The sequence below is a fragment of the Marmota monax genome, unplaced genomic scaffold (assembly GCF_021218885.2).
Source record: "Marmota monax isolate L192 unplaced genomic scaffold, Marmota_monax_Labrador192_F-V1.1 WCK01_AAM20220418_F8-fsc00163, whole genome shotgun sequence".
NCBI classification, from domain to species: domain Eukaryota; kingdom Metazoa; phylum Chordata; class Mammalia; order Rodentia; family Sciuridae; genus Marmota; species Marmota monax.
In genome coordinates, this window is record NW_026693660.1 from 2,429,289 (window position 1) to 2,445,900 (window position 16,612).

Sequence of the window (16,612 nt, forward strand, 5' to 3'; positions counted from 1 at the left end):
TTGAGATGAGTAGCTAAGCAGTCTAAAAGTACTACAAATTAAAAACTTTTTTCTCAGAACTGTGTAGAATCATTCAGTCATATAAAAAAAAATTCAGTTGTAAGTTAACAACATAACCATGCTTGTAAAACAGTTTACTGATTTTTCCAGAAGTTATCATTTTTGATCAATGCACAGATCAAAGATAATGTTGTTCAAAGATACTTCATTTTTAAAAAGTAAGACATGATTTTGAAATGTCATTGATAAGCATATGGAAAGTACACTAAACAGTTCCAGGAATCTGAAGAGATATGACAGTTAAGTTCACAATAATTTTTTTCTTTGTCATTGTGTAATCAGTTCAATATTAAAATGAAGTTCTGTCAAGAGGAGCCTAGTAAGTTTCATTATAGACTCTTGCTCTAATGTCAAGGAGTTTGAATCTCTTTTGTTATGGTGACTGGTTATGAAATCAGTCACTTGACAGACCCTGAAGTGAGACTGCTGGAAATACGTCATGTCTGCCTTCATGGTGACAGCTGGCTACAAAACAAACCCCACCAGAGCCATTCTGCAATTGACAAGGGACTTCAAAGGCCAACAGGGCTGCCACTTCAAAGAGAATTCTGCCATCTCTGGCTTGTGGAAAGAAGTTGTTAAATGGCTGTACCCTGCCATAGCAGAAATCTCAGTGTTTAGACTTCTTTTGATCTGAGAAAGATGTATGAAATGGCCTTAAGTTAGAGGAATGATAATAGTCTGTAGTAATGGTAACCAAATATTATCTTCCATTTCAATTCATTTAGTAATTGAAATAACCCAAATACTTTCAAATAACAAGTCTGATTATCAGTATCTTAGAGAATGAATGTTCAAAAGAAGAATTGTTGTAGCCACCTTCAAAAATGTAGAATAAGATGGTGAATAAAGCAAAACTGTTTTTAAAAAGTCCCTTCTTATTTTTCATTGAAATTTTTAGTCCCTTCAGAATACCAGATCTTAAATGTTGATAGTAAGAGTAGTACACAACTCATATCTAGAATTTCAAGACCAGTTTGCATAGTTGAAACAGACATTTCTCCAGTTTAAGATCTGTCTTAAAATTTGAAACTATCTCCTAGTATATTTGTGGGTTATTTTGTTTGGGGTTCTGGTGATTGAACGAAAGGCCTCACACAAGCTAGGCAAACTTTATACACTGAGCTACATCCCTATCCCCTCCTTGTTGAACATTTAAAATCATATTCATGCAGTTATGCTGGAGACAGTTTTGAAGGAATTAGCCTTGTCTTTGTATTAAACAACAAAAATGATCCCAGAGTTTTAATGCAACTGTTTTTTGTTTTTGTTTTAGTTTGTAAGTTGTTGTTTTGGAGGTACTAGGGATTGAACCCAGGGCACATTCAAGGCAAGTGTGCTAGTGCTGAGTTTCATCCACAGCCTTTTTTTTAAAGCTTTATTCTGAGATCAGGTACGGGTGCACTAAGTTGCCCAGGCTAGCCTTGAACTTGAGATTTTTTGCCTTAGTGTCCCTAGTAGGAGTAATACAGGCATGTGCTATAGGGCCCAGTCTAATAAAACTCTTGATTAAAAAAAAAGATTAAAATAATAACAAGCATCTTGAAGATTAACAAGGGAAAAGGCAGCAATTTGAATATTATTTTAAGAATGCTGATAGCCCTAAATGATATCTTTGTGATGGAATCATATTTACTAAACTTGCAAAAGAAAACAGAAAAATGTAACAAATAATATGGAAGTAAAAATATGGACATTTAATATGTGATGGGAATTGGAAATATGGATTGGTTGGAACCTAAAACCCTACAAGTCAGTGGCATGACCTTTTCTTAGTTGTGTATATTTTTTTTCTCTCATCCTATGTATGTAGGAGGATAAAGCTTAGAGAATCTTTAGATTCTTTCACCTTGATCTTCTGTTTTCTTATTTCTCTTAAAAATTTTCTTTACATAGAATGTAAAAATTGAATTGGCATTAACTTTAGCCACTGTAACTTCCTCAATAATTTTGCCAGCTGGGGTCAGTAGACAGCTACTAAAGAAACTCCAAGACAGAAATGAAGCCCCCAGGATTTGGAATAATGAAAAAAATCTCTAGAAACATGAGCGGTTTGTAACAGTTATTCTGAAAATCATGTATTTGTCTTTTGTCTTTTTGTTATCATAATTTTTCCTTTTGAAAAAATGTTTCATGAAGTAATAAATGACCATATTTTCATGGAAATACAGCGACTATTTATGCCTCTAGAATTAGGTTTCATTTTTATTCAACAAAAGGGCCACATCTCTGCTTTCAAATGCTAGGACCAAGTGAAAAAACTGTCTGCAGTGGAAATAACATAAAATGGGTACATTCCAAAACTGAACCTCAGAGATGAGCATGAGGAGACTATTGAACTTGTTTTCTAAATAAATGGGTTTTTATACTTTCATCTTAACTGTGTGACATCTACTACACAAGGAAGCAGAACTTTTGGAATTTATGTGCAATTCTGTAACAGATGATATATACTTTGCTCGCAATCAGATCTTGGGGTGTTTGGCCCTTGTTCTGTTCTCTCCTGCAGAGAGGTTTGATAAACCCAGTTATTGACGATAGAGGCAGTCATCCAAGATATGGCTGGAGGTGAAGCCACAAGAGCCAGATGGCCTCCCACTGCTTTTTATATGCAGTTTATGTTCTCCATGGCTGCATCTTCCTGGATGTTTTCAATGAAAGACATTTTCCTAGAGAAATGTGCACAGTAGGGTTTATCCTACTCAATAGATAGTTTTTGTGAGTGACATGTCCTAAGCTCAAGTTTGGCACTCGTTATCTCTTTCTCTTATCTCTCTTCTTTTTAGTAAACAAAAGTGCAGTAAGAATTAATGTAAAGTACATGGGATTAGGAGTCAAATGGTGTGGATTTCATTTCTTAAGTTTTGTTTATTGGTTGTGTTTTTGGGTAAGTTCTATCCTCTTGACAAGCTTCCATAGCTTAACCTAAATGGAAGAAATGATCACCCCCGTGAACATCCATTCAATACTTCATATTGAGATTAAATTGTAGAAGACTATAAAGAATGCATACAAATGTTGAGCCTTATTACTATGACCAAAATAATTCTGTGTGTATGTGCATGTGTACATGTGTGTGTGTCTGATACACACACTTACATGATGTTTATGGGTTCTCCCTTGATGTCCTTGGGTTGCTACACATTAAGTCGTTCTTTTAACTTTTCTCCTTCTGCTAACAGTAAGCTTTTAATAAGGGCAAACAACTGTCATTCCATTTGCTAGAATTTTGTTTCAAACCATTCTTCACAAAATGTTATCTCTCATTGATGAAAAACCAATGTTGGTTACTTCTAGATAGTAGTTTGATTTTTTTTCTTCATTGTAAATGAGGAATAACATTTCCAGTTAAAATGCCAGTTAACTTTTGTTTTTATTGTCGAAAAGTTAAGGAAATAATATAAAGCTGTTTTACTCAAACCATTTCAGTATGATCCTTGAAGAATGGATCTTCAGGTTATATTCTGCATTGTTGATTTTGCTAGTAAAGGAATTGCTGTTTTTGATAATATAATGCAAATAGAACTTTTTCCATTTAAAATATCAAATCATTTCATCTAAGAGGGAAATTTCTTTCCAACATTTGGATGTTTTTATAGACATTTAAAACTTATTCTGCTGTCAAAAGTTCTAGCAAAGTAGGCAAAACATTTTTTTTTTTTTTGAGAACTTACCAGAGCTTGGAGTTGAAGGAAAGGTATCATCATTCTTCCTCTATTTGTATTTTCTTTCCTAAATTACTTCATTTGTCACAAACCCTAATGAACTATAAAGAGCTCTCAAGACCCAGATACAGAAGAAAGTATAAAATGATGGTTGCCACATCTTTTTTTGCTATTGCTACTAGAGAACAAAAGCATGATCTGTTATTTAGATTATTTCTTTCTTCTTAGAGTAGTACAGAAGGACTGTGGAGCTTGTATGGACCAGGAAGTTATTAATTTTTTTATCTGATTCTGGTGCAATGTGTGTTGCTAAATAAGCAAATTATAGAAGAGGTTTAATCAAATAATAGTCTGCTGAAATAAGAATTTGTTTTCAGTACATTAATTTAGGTTTTTTTAATTTTTAGTTTTGATGTTATGTCTCCCAAAAGCACCTACATAGAATTGGCAGTGATTAAAAACATTGGCAGTTTTTAGGCCTTTTTCCAACCTTGGTGACTCAAGATGATAGCATCAGGATGATAATTGCTTTGAAAATGTGCACCCATGTTTTATTGATGTCTGATTTTTCAAGTTCTACTTAGAACGATGCGTACTTATTATAGGATTTATCTACCTAAGCCCTCTGACTTTACTTAAAAAAAAGAAAAGGAAAATTGAGATGGCTTGAAAAGGAAGCATTTCTTTCACCCTAACATTTCCACTCTCTTTTTAAAAATTTCTTCAGTTGCAGAGATTCGTTGCCATAAGTTAATATTACTGGAAACATAAAAGCAGTGCCAGTGAAAGAATACAGCCAATTGTTATGAATTCACTCCTCTGCAGTCAATCTCAACTCTGTGGCTGTTTCCAGTTCACATGCTTTCATAGAAATACCCAGCATTGTTAAATGTTCTTTGGGAATGTGAACCGTATTTCGAGAGACAGTAAAAACATTTTGTAAATTCCCTACTCAAGAAGCACATCAGTTATTTAAAGTGTCATTTACTGATTTTTATTCATTCTCACAAATCTTTGGCAGTGTTGACTTAATGGAAAAATGCAAAAATGTATTTAAAAATCAAGAAACTTACTAAGACCCAAATTTGAATTGTAGAAAAATGGTGTCTTCTTCAGTTCTGTGTCTGACTCCTGCCTACACGTGAGTCCTTCATAAGAACAGTAATAAAAGATAAAGTACTTTAAGCCTAATGTAATGCATAATTCAGTGATATTGTTATCATTGATTACATCAGGAATAACTTAGAAATTATTTTGAAACAGCAGACTAGAAATTATCTGCATTGTTATGCAAGTCATATGTATTTAAATGGGTAGTATAACAAAAAAATAAAATTTATAAGTTCTTTCGTGGCATATGGCTTATTTTGATGTTATCATCCATTGAAACCAATGTCTCCCATCTTCAAAGAAACTAGAAGAGCTACTTTCACTGTGCCTACCATCCTGGATTTCATCAGACATTGTCTAAGAATTAACCCCCAGTCATCTATGCTTCACTGCACTGTCATCCCTCTATTGTTATGTACTTTCTTAATCCAATCCTCCAGTTCCTCTGATCCTTCTGATATTTCCCTTTTGAATCATCAAAATTCACAAGTTTATTTTGTCTTCATTAATTAATTTATTAATTCAACAAATATTCATTAATTTTCTACTCCATGCCAGGCCTTGACAGCGTTCTTTTTTGAACCATCTTTCACATTCTTTGCCTGAAATATAATCTTATCTCTTTTCTGGCTGCTGCCAACAACCCTTTCTGGTGATCAATAAATAGTTAATCTTAATGGCTAGATATAGACTCTGATCCCACTATATCTTCAATCATTGTTCCATCACATTCTTATATAAGAATCCCTGCTTCTTCAAGGCTCATACCATTCAACTCTGGCACTGAAGCTTTTCTTTTGTAGGGGGATTGAATTCAGGGGCACTTTACTGCTGAGCTATACCCCCCTGCCCTTTTTTGGGGAGGGGACTAAGGATTAAATCAGAGGTACTGTACCACTGAACAACAACCCTAACTCCCTGCCTTTTCTTTCTGTATTTTGAGACAGGGTCTCACTCATTTATTTGCCCATGCTGGTCTTGTACATGCGATCCTTCAGCTTCAGCCTCTGAAGTAGCTGGATTACAGGTGTATGCCACAACCTCCAGTTGTGCTGAAGTTTTTCATTGAAGACTTCTGCAGTCTCAGTGATTTCATGAGTGAGAAATACCCACGTGGTAGTAATCATTTGTGACTTTGTCTTCGAAGTTTCTTGGCCAGAAGCCTTTGTTTCCAGTGTCTTTCTTCATTTGATCTCAAGCATTATAGACCTTGTTTTAATCTAGTCTACCTCCCTATTCATTGTTAAAGCATTGTTTCTAATCACAGTTTCCTGTTATTTTAGCTTTCTTGTCAAGTATTCCTGCTACACCACCTTTCTATATCATTTGAAGTTTTAGATCTTTGTCGCTTTTTGCTTTATCCTAATCCATTAGCCCTTTCCTTGTTTCTCTCTGTGTCATGCTTAGATTCCTTGATCTATTATTTTAGTAATTCTGATTTTAACATTCTAAATCTTCTTGCTCCTCTATTTAATCAGATCCTTTTGGTACCTTTCGGTTGCTTTGGCCTATATACCAAAATCCCTAATATGGTCTAAAATCCATCTTCATCTCTTTCTTCCTTCTTCAGCCACATTTGTATCCTTATTCCCCTTGTTCTAGGGCTTACGGTAGATGTGTGCTTTTTTTTTTTGCGGGGGGGGGGTGGTCTTCTTTGGTAGATATCTGCTTTCCCACCTCAAGGCTGCTATTACTATGGGATCCTAAGTGGAATACCCTTTTCTTCCCCACCTGCTTCTTGGCTGTCTTAGGGAAACATATTCATTTATATAATATTCACTGTTTCTAATTATATATTAATAAATTTTATTAATTAGTGATTGTATCTCTAAGCATAAAGATAATATGGATTTTAAGCTTTAGAGTTGGAGGCACATGTCTGTTTTGTTTTCTAGTATGCCATGAGGGCATAGCACTTTGTGTCCAGCACATACTATGAGTTAAATATTTGGGGGGAATAAGAGAAAAGGGAGAGAAATAAAGGAGAGAAAGATGCAAGAGTGGGCATTAGAATACTCCCCAGAATGACTCATTAGATATAATGTGAAAAGCTTTTCCAGATTTTGTTGAATACTGATACATTGAAGGACAACAGCATGAAAGGTGAATACTGTGGAGTCAGATTGCCTAGGCTGAAATCTTAGCTTTGCTTCCTCTGACTGTATGATGTTGCGCAAGGCACTTTACCCTCTAAAGCTGTTTCTTCTGCTACAGAAACAAGAATTGATGGTTATGATGATGATAATAATACCTAATACCCACTTCGTAGGATCATTGTGAAGTTTTAATGAGATAATATATGTAAAACACTTAGAACGGTGCCCTTCAAAGTGGTCATATAATGTAAGTTGTTGTTATTATTGGCAGAAGCTATAGTTATTCCATATCCATAAAATATTGTATTATTGGTGTGTATTTGGTTAAAGAATTACCATGCATTGGCAAAAAGAACATATTAGAAAAAAAGAGATTCCTGGTGTAAATACACTAGCATAAAACTTTGTTAATAAATATACATTCAAATTCTCATTGGCAGTGATTATGAAACACCTAAAGGAGTTGGGTAAAATATGTTGATAGGATTTGTGTGTAAGTAAATACACACACACACACACACACACACACGTACCCATTAATAAAGTGTATATGCATATACACACATATGTATACATATATACTTTTCTCACTAATATTTCATACATGCTTCTTGGCCCAGAAGAAGCTTGGTAACTTTTTTTGATACTTGTAAAACAAGATGGGTGTTAATCTCAAATTTTGTTCAAGTGAAGAAAACCAGTAAACTCAGATGAACAAACTGGCTTACATGGTGATTGCTTAACCTTTAGATAAAATTTTGGGTGTTTTTTTCTTTTTTCTTTCTTTTTTTTTTTTTTAATTTTAACCACTCCCTTTATCTTCCTTTGTAGACTTAGGCTTCTTACCCTCCCAAGAAACTATAATAAGATTTTCCATAAGCATCTTGGAAACTACAACAAGTACTTTGCTGTCTGTTGTGGAATAGAAGGCATTGAGAAATGAAGATGTGGGCTTTGCCAGCACCTAAAGCATTTCATTGCTTTGCTTTCTTAAGGAAAATAGGTCTGTGGTGGAATCATAATTTGTTCCTTTCTTATTCTGAGTAAAAGTTTATTAGCTTGTGATTTAAGCAAACCATCTGGTCCTGCTGGCACTGCACACTGTCAAGCCCTGAGCTTTCTCCATAATATGTTACTAGAGGCAGTTAAGTTACTTGAATCCCAGCTCTGGCTAGAGATTTTTGTGTGTGTCTTAAAACTTCTGCTATCAAAAATTGTGCTCTGACCTGGAGCATATTTTAAAATTATAAAGAATTTCTTCATTGTTTAGTCTAAGATTTATCTCTTTTTTTCTTCTACTTAGTTTTCATGACCTTCATTTCAATTATGATGCTCAATATACTATGCAAGGAGGACTGTGGTAGCATGTAATGGTGCTAGCTGGGTATGCTCTCCTGGATTATAGAAGAACAAAAAATAAAGTCATTCAAATTGACTTTGAAACTGTTTCATTGGCTTAGAGCCAGAGAGTGAATCAGGTGATTAACTAGAAATCTTGGTTTATGTTATCATTCTTTCTTTCAATACTAAAATGCTTTAAAAAACTTGTTTGGATAGATATATAATCTGAGGCAGAAATACCTTGTAGATCTGACACAAATGGATAGGAAACTAAAGCCATCTTTAAGAACATGGTACTAACACAAAGCTCTGAGGTAAAAATTTTAGATGGAAGACAAAACATATCTTTAGAAATGGTAGACTACATGCCAGGAAAATGACTTCCACAGAAATAGTTGAAGGTGCTATATAAAATAAACTGCCCCCCAAACCCCCAAAAAGAAATCCTTAACCCAAGTAAGCAATTCAAAGATAATTACTTAATAAGCAGTAGAACTTGAACATTGAGTTTTGTATTTTGGCAGGATAAAGAAAAGATCCTGGTCTGGGGTGTGGTTCAGTGGCGGAGTGCTTGCCTAGCATGTGTCAGGCGCTAGATTTGATCCTTAGCACCACATAACTAATAAAATAAAGGCATTCTGTCCATCTACAACTATGAAAAAAAAAAGAAAAGATTCAGGGCAGCCAACCAACAACACCGCACCCCCATTTAAAAAGAAAAAAAATTTTATAAAGTTCAGAAAAATTTTATAAAGTAAAATTTTATGAAAACACTAAAAATATTGACTGGCCTTCAGTGAAACTAAAAGAAAAAAAGAAAGACATAGAATGGGTAATATTTAGAATGATTACAGGTTCATAACTACTATCCTAGGACAGGAGGGTTAAAAAGATTCTAGAGTATCTTTGCCAGTAAACTCAAAAATTTAGATAAAATGACCAAATGCCAAGAAAAATGGAACTTGGCAAAGCCAGCTAAATATGAAAAAGAAAACTTGAAAAAGAATGAGTAAGTATAAAAATTTTCAAACCCAGAGATTTATATTGATTGATGTTTAGTAAACTTAAAGTAAGCAAATATTTTCCTATTCTTACAGAAACAAGTCTAAAAAAATTAAAAAGGGGTGGCTCTGCTCTACATTGCTTATCCTAGGATACAACTAGGGGGCCACAGCTACTTTGTTATTCTCTTAGAGTGGTAGTAATGCAATCCAGGTACACAGATTATAAGCCTTAGCTTGTGTCAGATAAGCTAACATCCCATTTTCCAAAGGAAGCCACATAGCCTAACCAAAATCAATGTCCTCTGAGGCCGTGACAAGACTGTATGTAGATGGACAGTACTTTAGAGGAATGGATAATTGAGACCACTAATTTAGTCTACCAGTGAAGCTCAATAGGAAATATGTGATTTGGGGTTTAAGGAAAGATTTTTTAATCTGGTTATAGTAGTCACAAATCCTAAAATGAATGCTCGATATGGTCAATTACATTTATATATTTGAGATCATTGAAGAATACCATAATAAAAGGAAAACATAAGATCTCAACTGGGAGATTTGCTTTACACATAATTAATGAAAGAATATATGTCTGGAATATATGTTTGTTTATATTTTTATGACTATCAAGTCCACAAAAATAACAAACAAACCAATGGCGGTGTTAGATTGTGGGAGGTAGATTTGACTGGGAATTTACAAAAGCAGCAGTCATGCAAATGGTTCAAAACAAAGCATTGTTTGACTTTACTGATTATTATTGAAATGACATAAGAATTTGGTGAAAGATTGAGAAACTAATAATGAAGAAATCACTGTTGAACACACACACCAATGTTAATGCTAAAACTGGGACAGGTAGCCATTACATGTCAATTTTATGATGTAATATGAACTACATAGCCTTACCTATGAAGTAATGCTATCAAAAAGACAAAAAAAAAAATCAAATCCAAATCTGTTTATGTCTTTAGATCTTTTGGTTTACAAAAAACAAGAGAATAGAAGGAACAAATTAAGTGGCACCCCTCCCAAAAAAAAAAAACAGTCAACCAGAGTATTGTGCATTGAATAGAACAAAAGTGACCCAGTTTTGCCAAAAGAGTTCATGGCATGGGAAATTTAAAATGTAAAGAACTGGGGCATTTGTTCAAGCACCATTTGTTCAAAAGAATATTCTTTCCTCATTGAATTGTCTTGATCAAAAATGTCAAAAATCAGTTGACTCTTAAAAGTTAGGTTTTTTCCCCCTGGACTGTGAGTTTTTTGGGTTTGTTTTTTTTTTTTTTTCATTGATAACCTATTTCATTAAAGCAATATCAGCCATGCAGCTTTTTAGTAAGTTTTGAAGTCAAGAAGTATGAGTCAAAAATAAGAGACCTAGAATAGCAAAAGCAATTCTAAACAGATGGTATCAATATACCAGACCTTAAACTATACTACAGAGCAGTAATAACAAAAACAGCATGGTACTGGCACCAAAACAGGCTGGTGGACCAATGGTACAGAATAGAGGACACAGAGACTAACCCACAAAAGTACAACTACCTTGTATTAGACAAAGGTGCTAAAAGCATGCACTGGAGAAAGGATAGCATCTTCAACATATGGTGCTGGGAAAACTGGAAATCCATATGCAACAAAATGAAATTGAATCCTTGTCTCTCACAATGCACAAAAGTTAACCCAAAATGGATCAAGGATCTAGGAATTAAACCAGAGACTCTGCATCTAATAGAAGAAAAAGTAGGCCCTAATCTCCATCACATGGGGTTAGGCCCCAATTTCCTTAATAAGACACTTATAGCACAAGAATTAAAACCAAGAATCAACAAATGGGATGAATTCAAACTAAAAAGTTTCAAATGTATGATATGTCAAGATCACTGTACTGTCATGTGTAACTCAGTAAAACAAATTAAAAAAACAAAAAGAAGTATGAGTCCTGCAATATTTTTTTTCCAAGATAATTTTGTCTGTTTCTGAATTTCTTTTATTTCCATGTGAACTCGAGAATCATCTTGCCAATTTCTGCAAACAAACAAAAACAGCTAAGGTTTTTATACGAATCATTTTGAACCTGTAGGTCAATTTGCAGAGTATTGCCATCTTAACAAAATTAAGCCTTTTTATCCAGGAAATTGAGTGTCTTTCCATTTATATGTCATCTTTAATTTCTTTGAAGAATGTTTTATAACTTTTTGTATACATGTTTTACATTTCTTTTGTTTTTAATTTATACCTACACAGTTCACTATGCCATTTTAAATGGAATTTTTTAAAATTTTATTTGTATTGTTCTGTATGGTCATACAGTTGATTTTTGTCTGTCTTGTCTTGTATCCAACAATGTTCCTCTGTTCATTGATTATAAATGATTCTTAATAGATTCCTTAGGATTTTTCTCTACACAACAGCATGTCATCTTCAACTAGAGGAAGTTTTATGCTTTCCTTGCAGTATGGGTAACTTTTTTTTTTAATCTTGTTTTAGTTGTTGACGGACCTTTATTTATTTTTATGTGGTGCTGAGGATTGAACCCAGTGCCTTACACATGCTAGGCAAGCACTCTACCACTGTGCTACAGCCCCAGCCCAGGATAACTTTTATTCTTTTTGCAAGGCTTAATTTTTCTGTCTCTAGTACAATGTTAAATAGAAGTAGTAAGAGCAAATAGTCTGATTTTGTTCTTGGTCCATCATTTTAGGGAGTTTCTTCTATTCCTAGTTTTTAAAGTGTTTTATCATAAAAGGATGCTAGGAATTGGTAAATGCTTTCTGTACATTTATTGAAATAACAATATGATTTTTATACTGTATTCTTTAATATGATTTTAAATCAACTTCCATTCTTTGGGTAAGTCCCAATTTTTACATGACACTGTGTTCATGTTTGGGTTTCTGAGTATTTCAGTGAGCATTTTTGTATCTATGTTCATAGAGGTTGTGAATTGCTTTTTTCACTTCTTTCTGTAGTCACCCCCTCCAACATGATATCTTAAGCTTGTTTTGGCACCAATTTTGGTGTCCTTTTTCCTTGATCCCTGTTTTTCTTGCTTTCTAGCACAAGATGTGCAAAGATGATTTGTATGTTTCTAGCCCCAAATCTGGACTCAACCATTTTTCTAAGGAGCCTGTTCAATTTAGTGGTAAACCATAATCTGACTGCCACAGCGGTCAGTATTGCTGGGTTGTCATTGCTTCTCACTTCCGGGTGGTGAGTACATGGGGCTGTTTTGCTCTTGGTTCGAGAGTACACACGTATGGTAGGTTTTTTAAAAATATTCATGAAAAACAATGTTGGATGAAGTAAGAAAGATTTTATTTATACAAATTCATAAACTGATAAAAATGAGTAGTGTTTTATTTGGAGATTGTACATATAAAATACATAAATGAGGTTAAAAAGAGACACATACGGGAAAAAGTGACATAAATTACCTTTCTCAAAAGATTTAGTGGAATACATACAGTTGGCTAACTGCACTTTCAATGCTCCTGGGTAGTGATTATAGCGGTTCTCCCTTATATGTGGGAGATACTTTCTAAGACCTGCCCCTTCCATGGATGCTTAAAACCACAAATAATACTGAATTCTATATGCAGTATATTGTTACAAATGTGTTTGTATACCTATGATAAAATTTAAGAATTGACACAATTAGCAACAAGAACTAAAAATAGAGTAATTCCAACAATGTATAATAATAATTATGTGAATGGACATATACTTTCTTTCAAAATGTCTTATTGTACTTTTCTCCTTTTGTTTAAAGGAAGCACTTTACTTCTTTTTGGCATATTTGAATTGCGACTTAATACTTCAGGGCATTATTAAATAAAATAAGGATTACTTGAATACAAACCCTAAAAGTCCAAGGCACTGCATCTGATAACTGATATAATTACTAAATTATTGATAGGCAGGTTGGAGCCACAGAACAAAGAAAGAATTCACATTCCAGGAAGGATAGAGGAGGACAGTGTGAGATTTTATCACATTACTCAGTACAGTGCACAATTTAAAACTTACGAATCGTTTATTTCTGGACTATGGGTGACTGAAAACTGCCTCGGGCAAAATCATCAATAAGGGAGGACTCCTGTATGTAGGTGTGTGTTTTGTTCTTAATCCTGAAACATATATATATGGAAGACTTTTTAAATGCATGCTGTATTTCACATTGCTCATTTATGAAATTTAAAATTTGTTGTTTACAATATGAAGTATTGTTGAAACATTTTTCCTATATATCATAAGTAGTCTTTAATTTCTGATATTTTTCAAAATAGGTGGAAATTTATTTCTAATCATGATTTTTGAAATTTGTGCTGTTTATAATTCTCAGTCAGGTATCTATATTAGTTTAAAAAAATGAATTTTGACCATTACAATATATACAGAAATCAAGTGGTTTTTTTTGGTGTGTGTGTGTGTGTGTATCCTTATAACCCTAAAGTAGTAAAAATATTATTCAGTGTACAAAATGCTCTTAACATAGAAAAAATATAAAGAAAAATTAATTAAACTCAATGAAAGGTAAAAAAATTCTCTTTATCCAACTCTTAAATAAATTATGGTATTTTCACATAGTGTAATAGCATAGAATTATGAGAATTTCAGAACTGTATTTATACCTAAAAATATGGATGAATCTCACAGATGAAAACTGAGAAAATCTGTAAAATGATATACTTTTTCAATTCTATTTGTACAAAATTAAAGCAAAAATGCAAACTAGTCTAGAGTGTGGAAAAACAGAGTAGTGAATACCCTTATCTGGAAAGGTGATATAAGGGTGGTTTCTATAGTACTGATAGTATTCTGTTTATGGATCTGTGTGCTGATTACAAAAATGGGTTCACTCAGAAAATTCTTCAATGAGTACATTTATTGTCTGAGTATTTTTTCTGTATTTATGTTGTACTAAAATAAAAGATTGAACAAAAAAGTTTAGATGCTTGTGAGTGTGTATAGGTAGGAAAAGGAGGAATCAATGCCTGCTTGTGTACATGCAAAATATTTCTCCAAGTTATTAAGAAGCTAATATCACTGGTTGCCTGAAATGGTGAAGGATAGAGTGGAAGGGAGACTTTTTGAGATCTGTTTAGGTAAATCCATAAAAGAGGGACACAAATGGTGCTTATCTACTATTGATTTTGTGGTATCATAAGAATTTAACATTTGTACACAATTTTAGATAAGATTTTACATGAGTTAAACTGATAAAATTGAATCAATCTTTTCAGTAGTTCTTACAAGGCAGAGGGAGATATATATTCATATAAAACTTGCAGATATTAATACATACCCAAGGAAATCTGCATGACAGTATATTCTCATGGTAACTTGGACTGTGAAGATCCCATTAGCTGAGGACATCAACTTGATTACTTCTATAAAATAATGCACGTGCCAAAAAACAAAATATATCTGCTACTATGAGTATTTAGCAGCTGATTCCAGTCAACAGCAAGATGTGATTAGTTACCAGACATTAATTTCTAGGGGTCAGTGAACAACTCTGGTGTATTATACTGCAGTTTTTTCTCCAGACAGCGCTTAGTTTCAGTATCACACCAATTAGTTTGATAAATGCTCTACCTATCCCTATCGCAACTTCTGAAAACATCTGTTGTCACCAAGATTATTTCTTGAAAAGCAATACCCATGCAGTTGGCTATTTCCTTACCTGGTTGAGGTTATTTTTTGGTGATAACACATGTTTTCATCAGCATTATTTTTACTTCTGAATTAAAAATGACCTTGTTTATTTAAATAATTCTGATTAGGTAAACACCCAGAGTAAGTAGAAAAATACATATCTTGCTCTCTGAGTTTCTTTTCCATATGATTTAGCATCCCCTCCTCCACCCTTCATGCACACCTTGGGTGGTTTTTATTTGTTTTTCAGGTCTGTTTCTATCAAGGTTCCTCCACCTCCTACCCCAGTGTATTTAAAGCATTCGCTGTCCTATCCATCTGGTTGATAGAACAGTATCAACCAGACAGATACTTGTCTCCTCAGTCCCCTCGGTCTTTCTTTAAAAAAAAAAAAAAGTCTATTTGCCTGGCGTTACAGTAAGTAACTGTTTGGTTGAATTATGACTTCTTTTTTTTTTTTTTTTAATTAGTGCTGGGGGGACAATAGGCTGCTATTTAAAAAAAAAAATTCTTAATTGTGTAAACAATAAAAATGATACTTTAGGTGTATAAAAACTATATAGTTTTTTATATATATACATATAATATATATATATATAAAACTATATATACATTTATATATATATAAAACTTTATATGTATATAAATTTATATATATATAAAACTATGTGTATGCTGAATCTTTTTAAGTTTAGGTCCTTTATTACCTAAAATTCTCCTATCAATATTTATTATGATTGTTTTCTTTGTATTTTTATGTTTTATTTACATGGAAATTTCTGGACCATTTTCAAACAACATTCATTTAGGGATTTTCTATAGTAAAGTGTTACTTCTTTTGTTTTTTAGCATTTTTTTAGTTATACAAGAACATAATATCTTTTATACATGAATTTAATATCTTTTTTTTTAAATTTATTTTCATATGGTGCTGAATATTGAATCCAGTGCCTCATATGGACAAGGCAAGTGCTCTGCCACAGAGCCACAACCCCAGCCCAAAGTGTGATTTTTTGAACTGATGACTTACATATGCACTTTCAAAAAGAAAATTATATATGTACATACCAGAAAAAAATAAGTTATTTCTGATCTAAATTAAAAAGAATTATAGAATCAGGAAGTCATTATTGACTATATCTTGACATATAGGTCTGATCCAGAAAGAGTAGAAAAATTTTTGTGTATTCTTGTGTGCCCTCAATTTTATGGGCCCAGTAGTTGCCTATGTTGCAGCTTCGCTGACTTTTGAATGATCAAAATGTTCTCTTTTTCTCCTTTCCATTTTTGTCATAGGTGGAGGAGCTATTGATGGCCATGGAGAAAGTAAAGCAGGAACTAGAGTCCATGAAAGCAAAGCTGTCTTCCACTCAGCAGTCTCTGGCAGAAAAGGAAACTCATTTGACCAATCTTCGGGCAGAGAGAAGGAAACACTTAGAGGAAGTTCTAGAGATGAAGTAAGTGTTTATAACCTTGTTCTTTAATTAAGCACATGCTTAGTAGAAATGCTTTTCTTTCTAACTTTCATATTGTATCTTTATTACCCCTACACTTAGCCTAATCATTATGCTAGCTTGCATTCTCACTATATAACAAATTTGGTGACATGTGGCACAAATCCTTTTCAAACAGAATTATTTTGAGGCACTTTTTCAGTGAATTTTAGAGTATTCTC

General features: G+C 33.4%; 1 protein-coding gene across 22 annotated transcripts in view; it reads left to right on the plus strand.

Moving 5' to 3' along the window:
* Window positions 1-16,612, plus strand: part of Erc1 (ELKS/RAB6-interacting/CAST family member 1) — a 564,692-nt gene that overhangs the window by 301,863 nt on the left and 246,217 nt on the right. For all 22 annotated transcript variants that reach the window (XR_009228273.1, XM_058584138.1, XM_058584139.1 and 19 more), the window contains one exon: window positions 16,234-16,394. Coding sequence is in view for 21 of the 22 variants with exons in the window: in XM_058584138.1 (XP_058440121.1) it covers window positions 16,234-16,394 (161 nt within the window). In the remaining variant the exon portion in view is untranslated. The remainder of the gene's footprint in view (window positions 1-16,233; window positions 16,395-16,612) is intronic.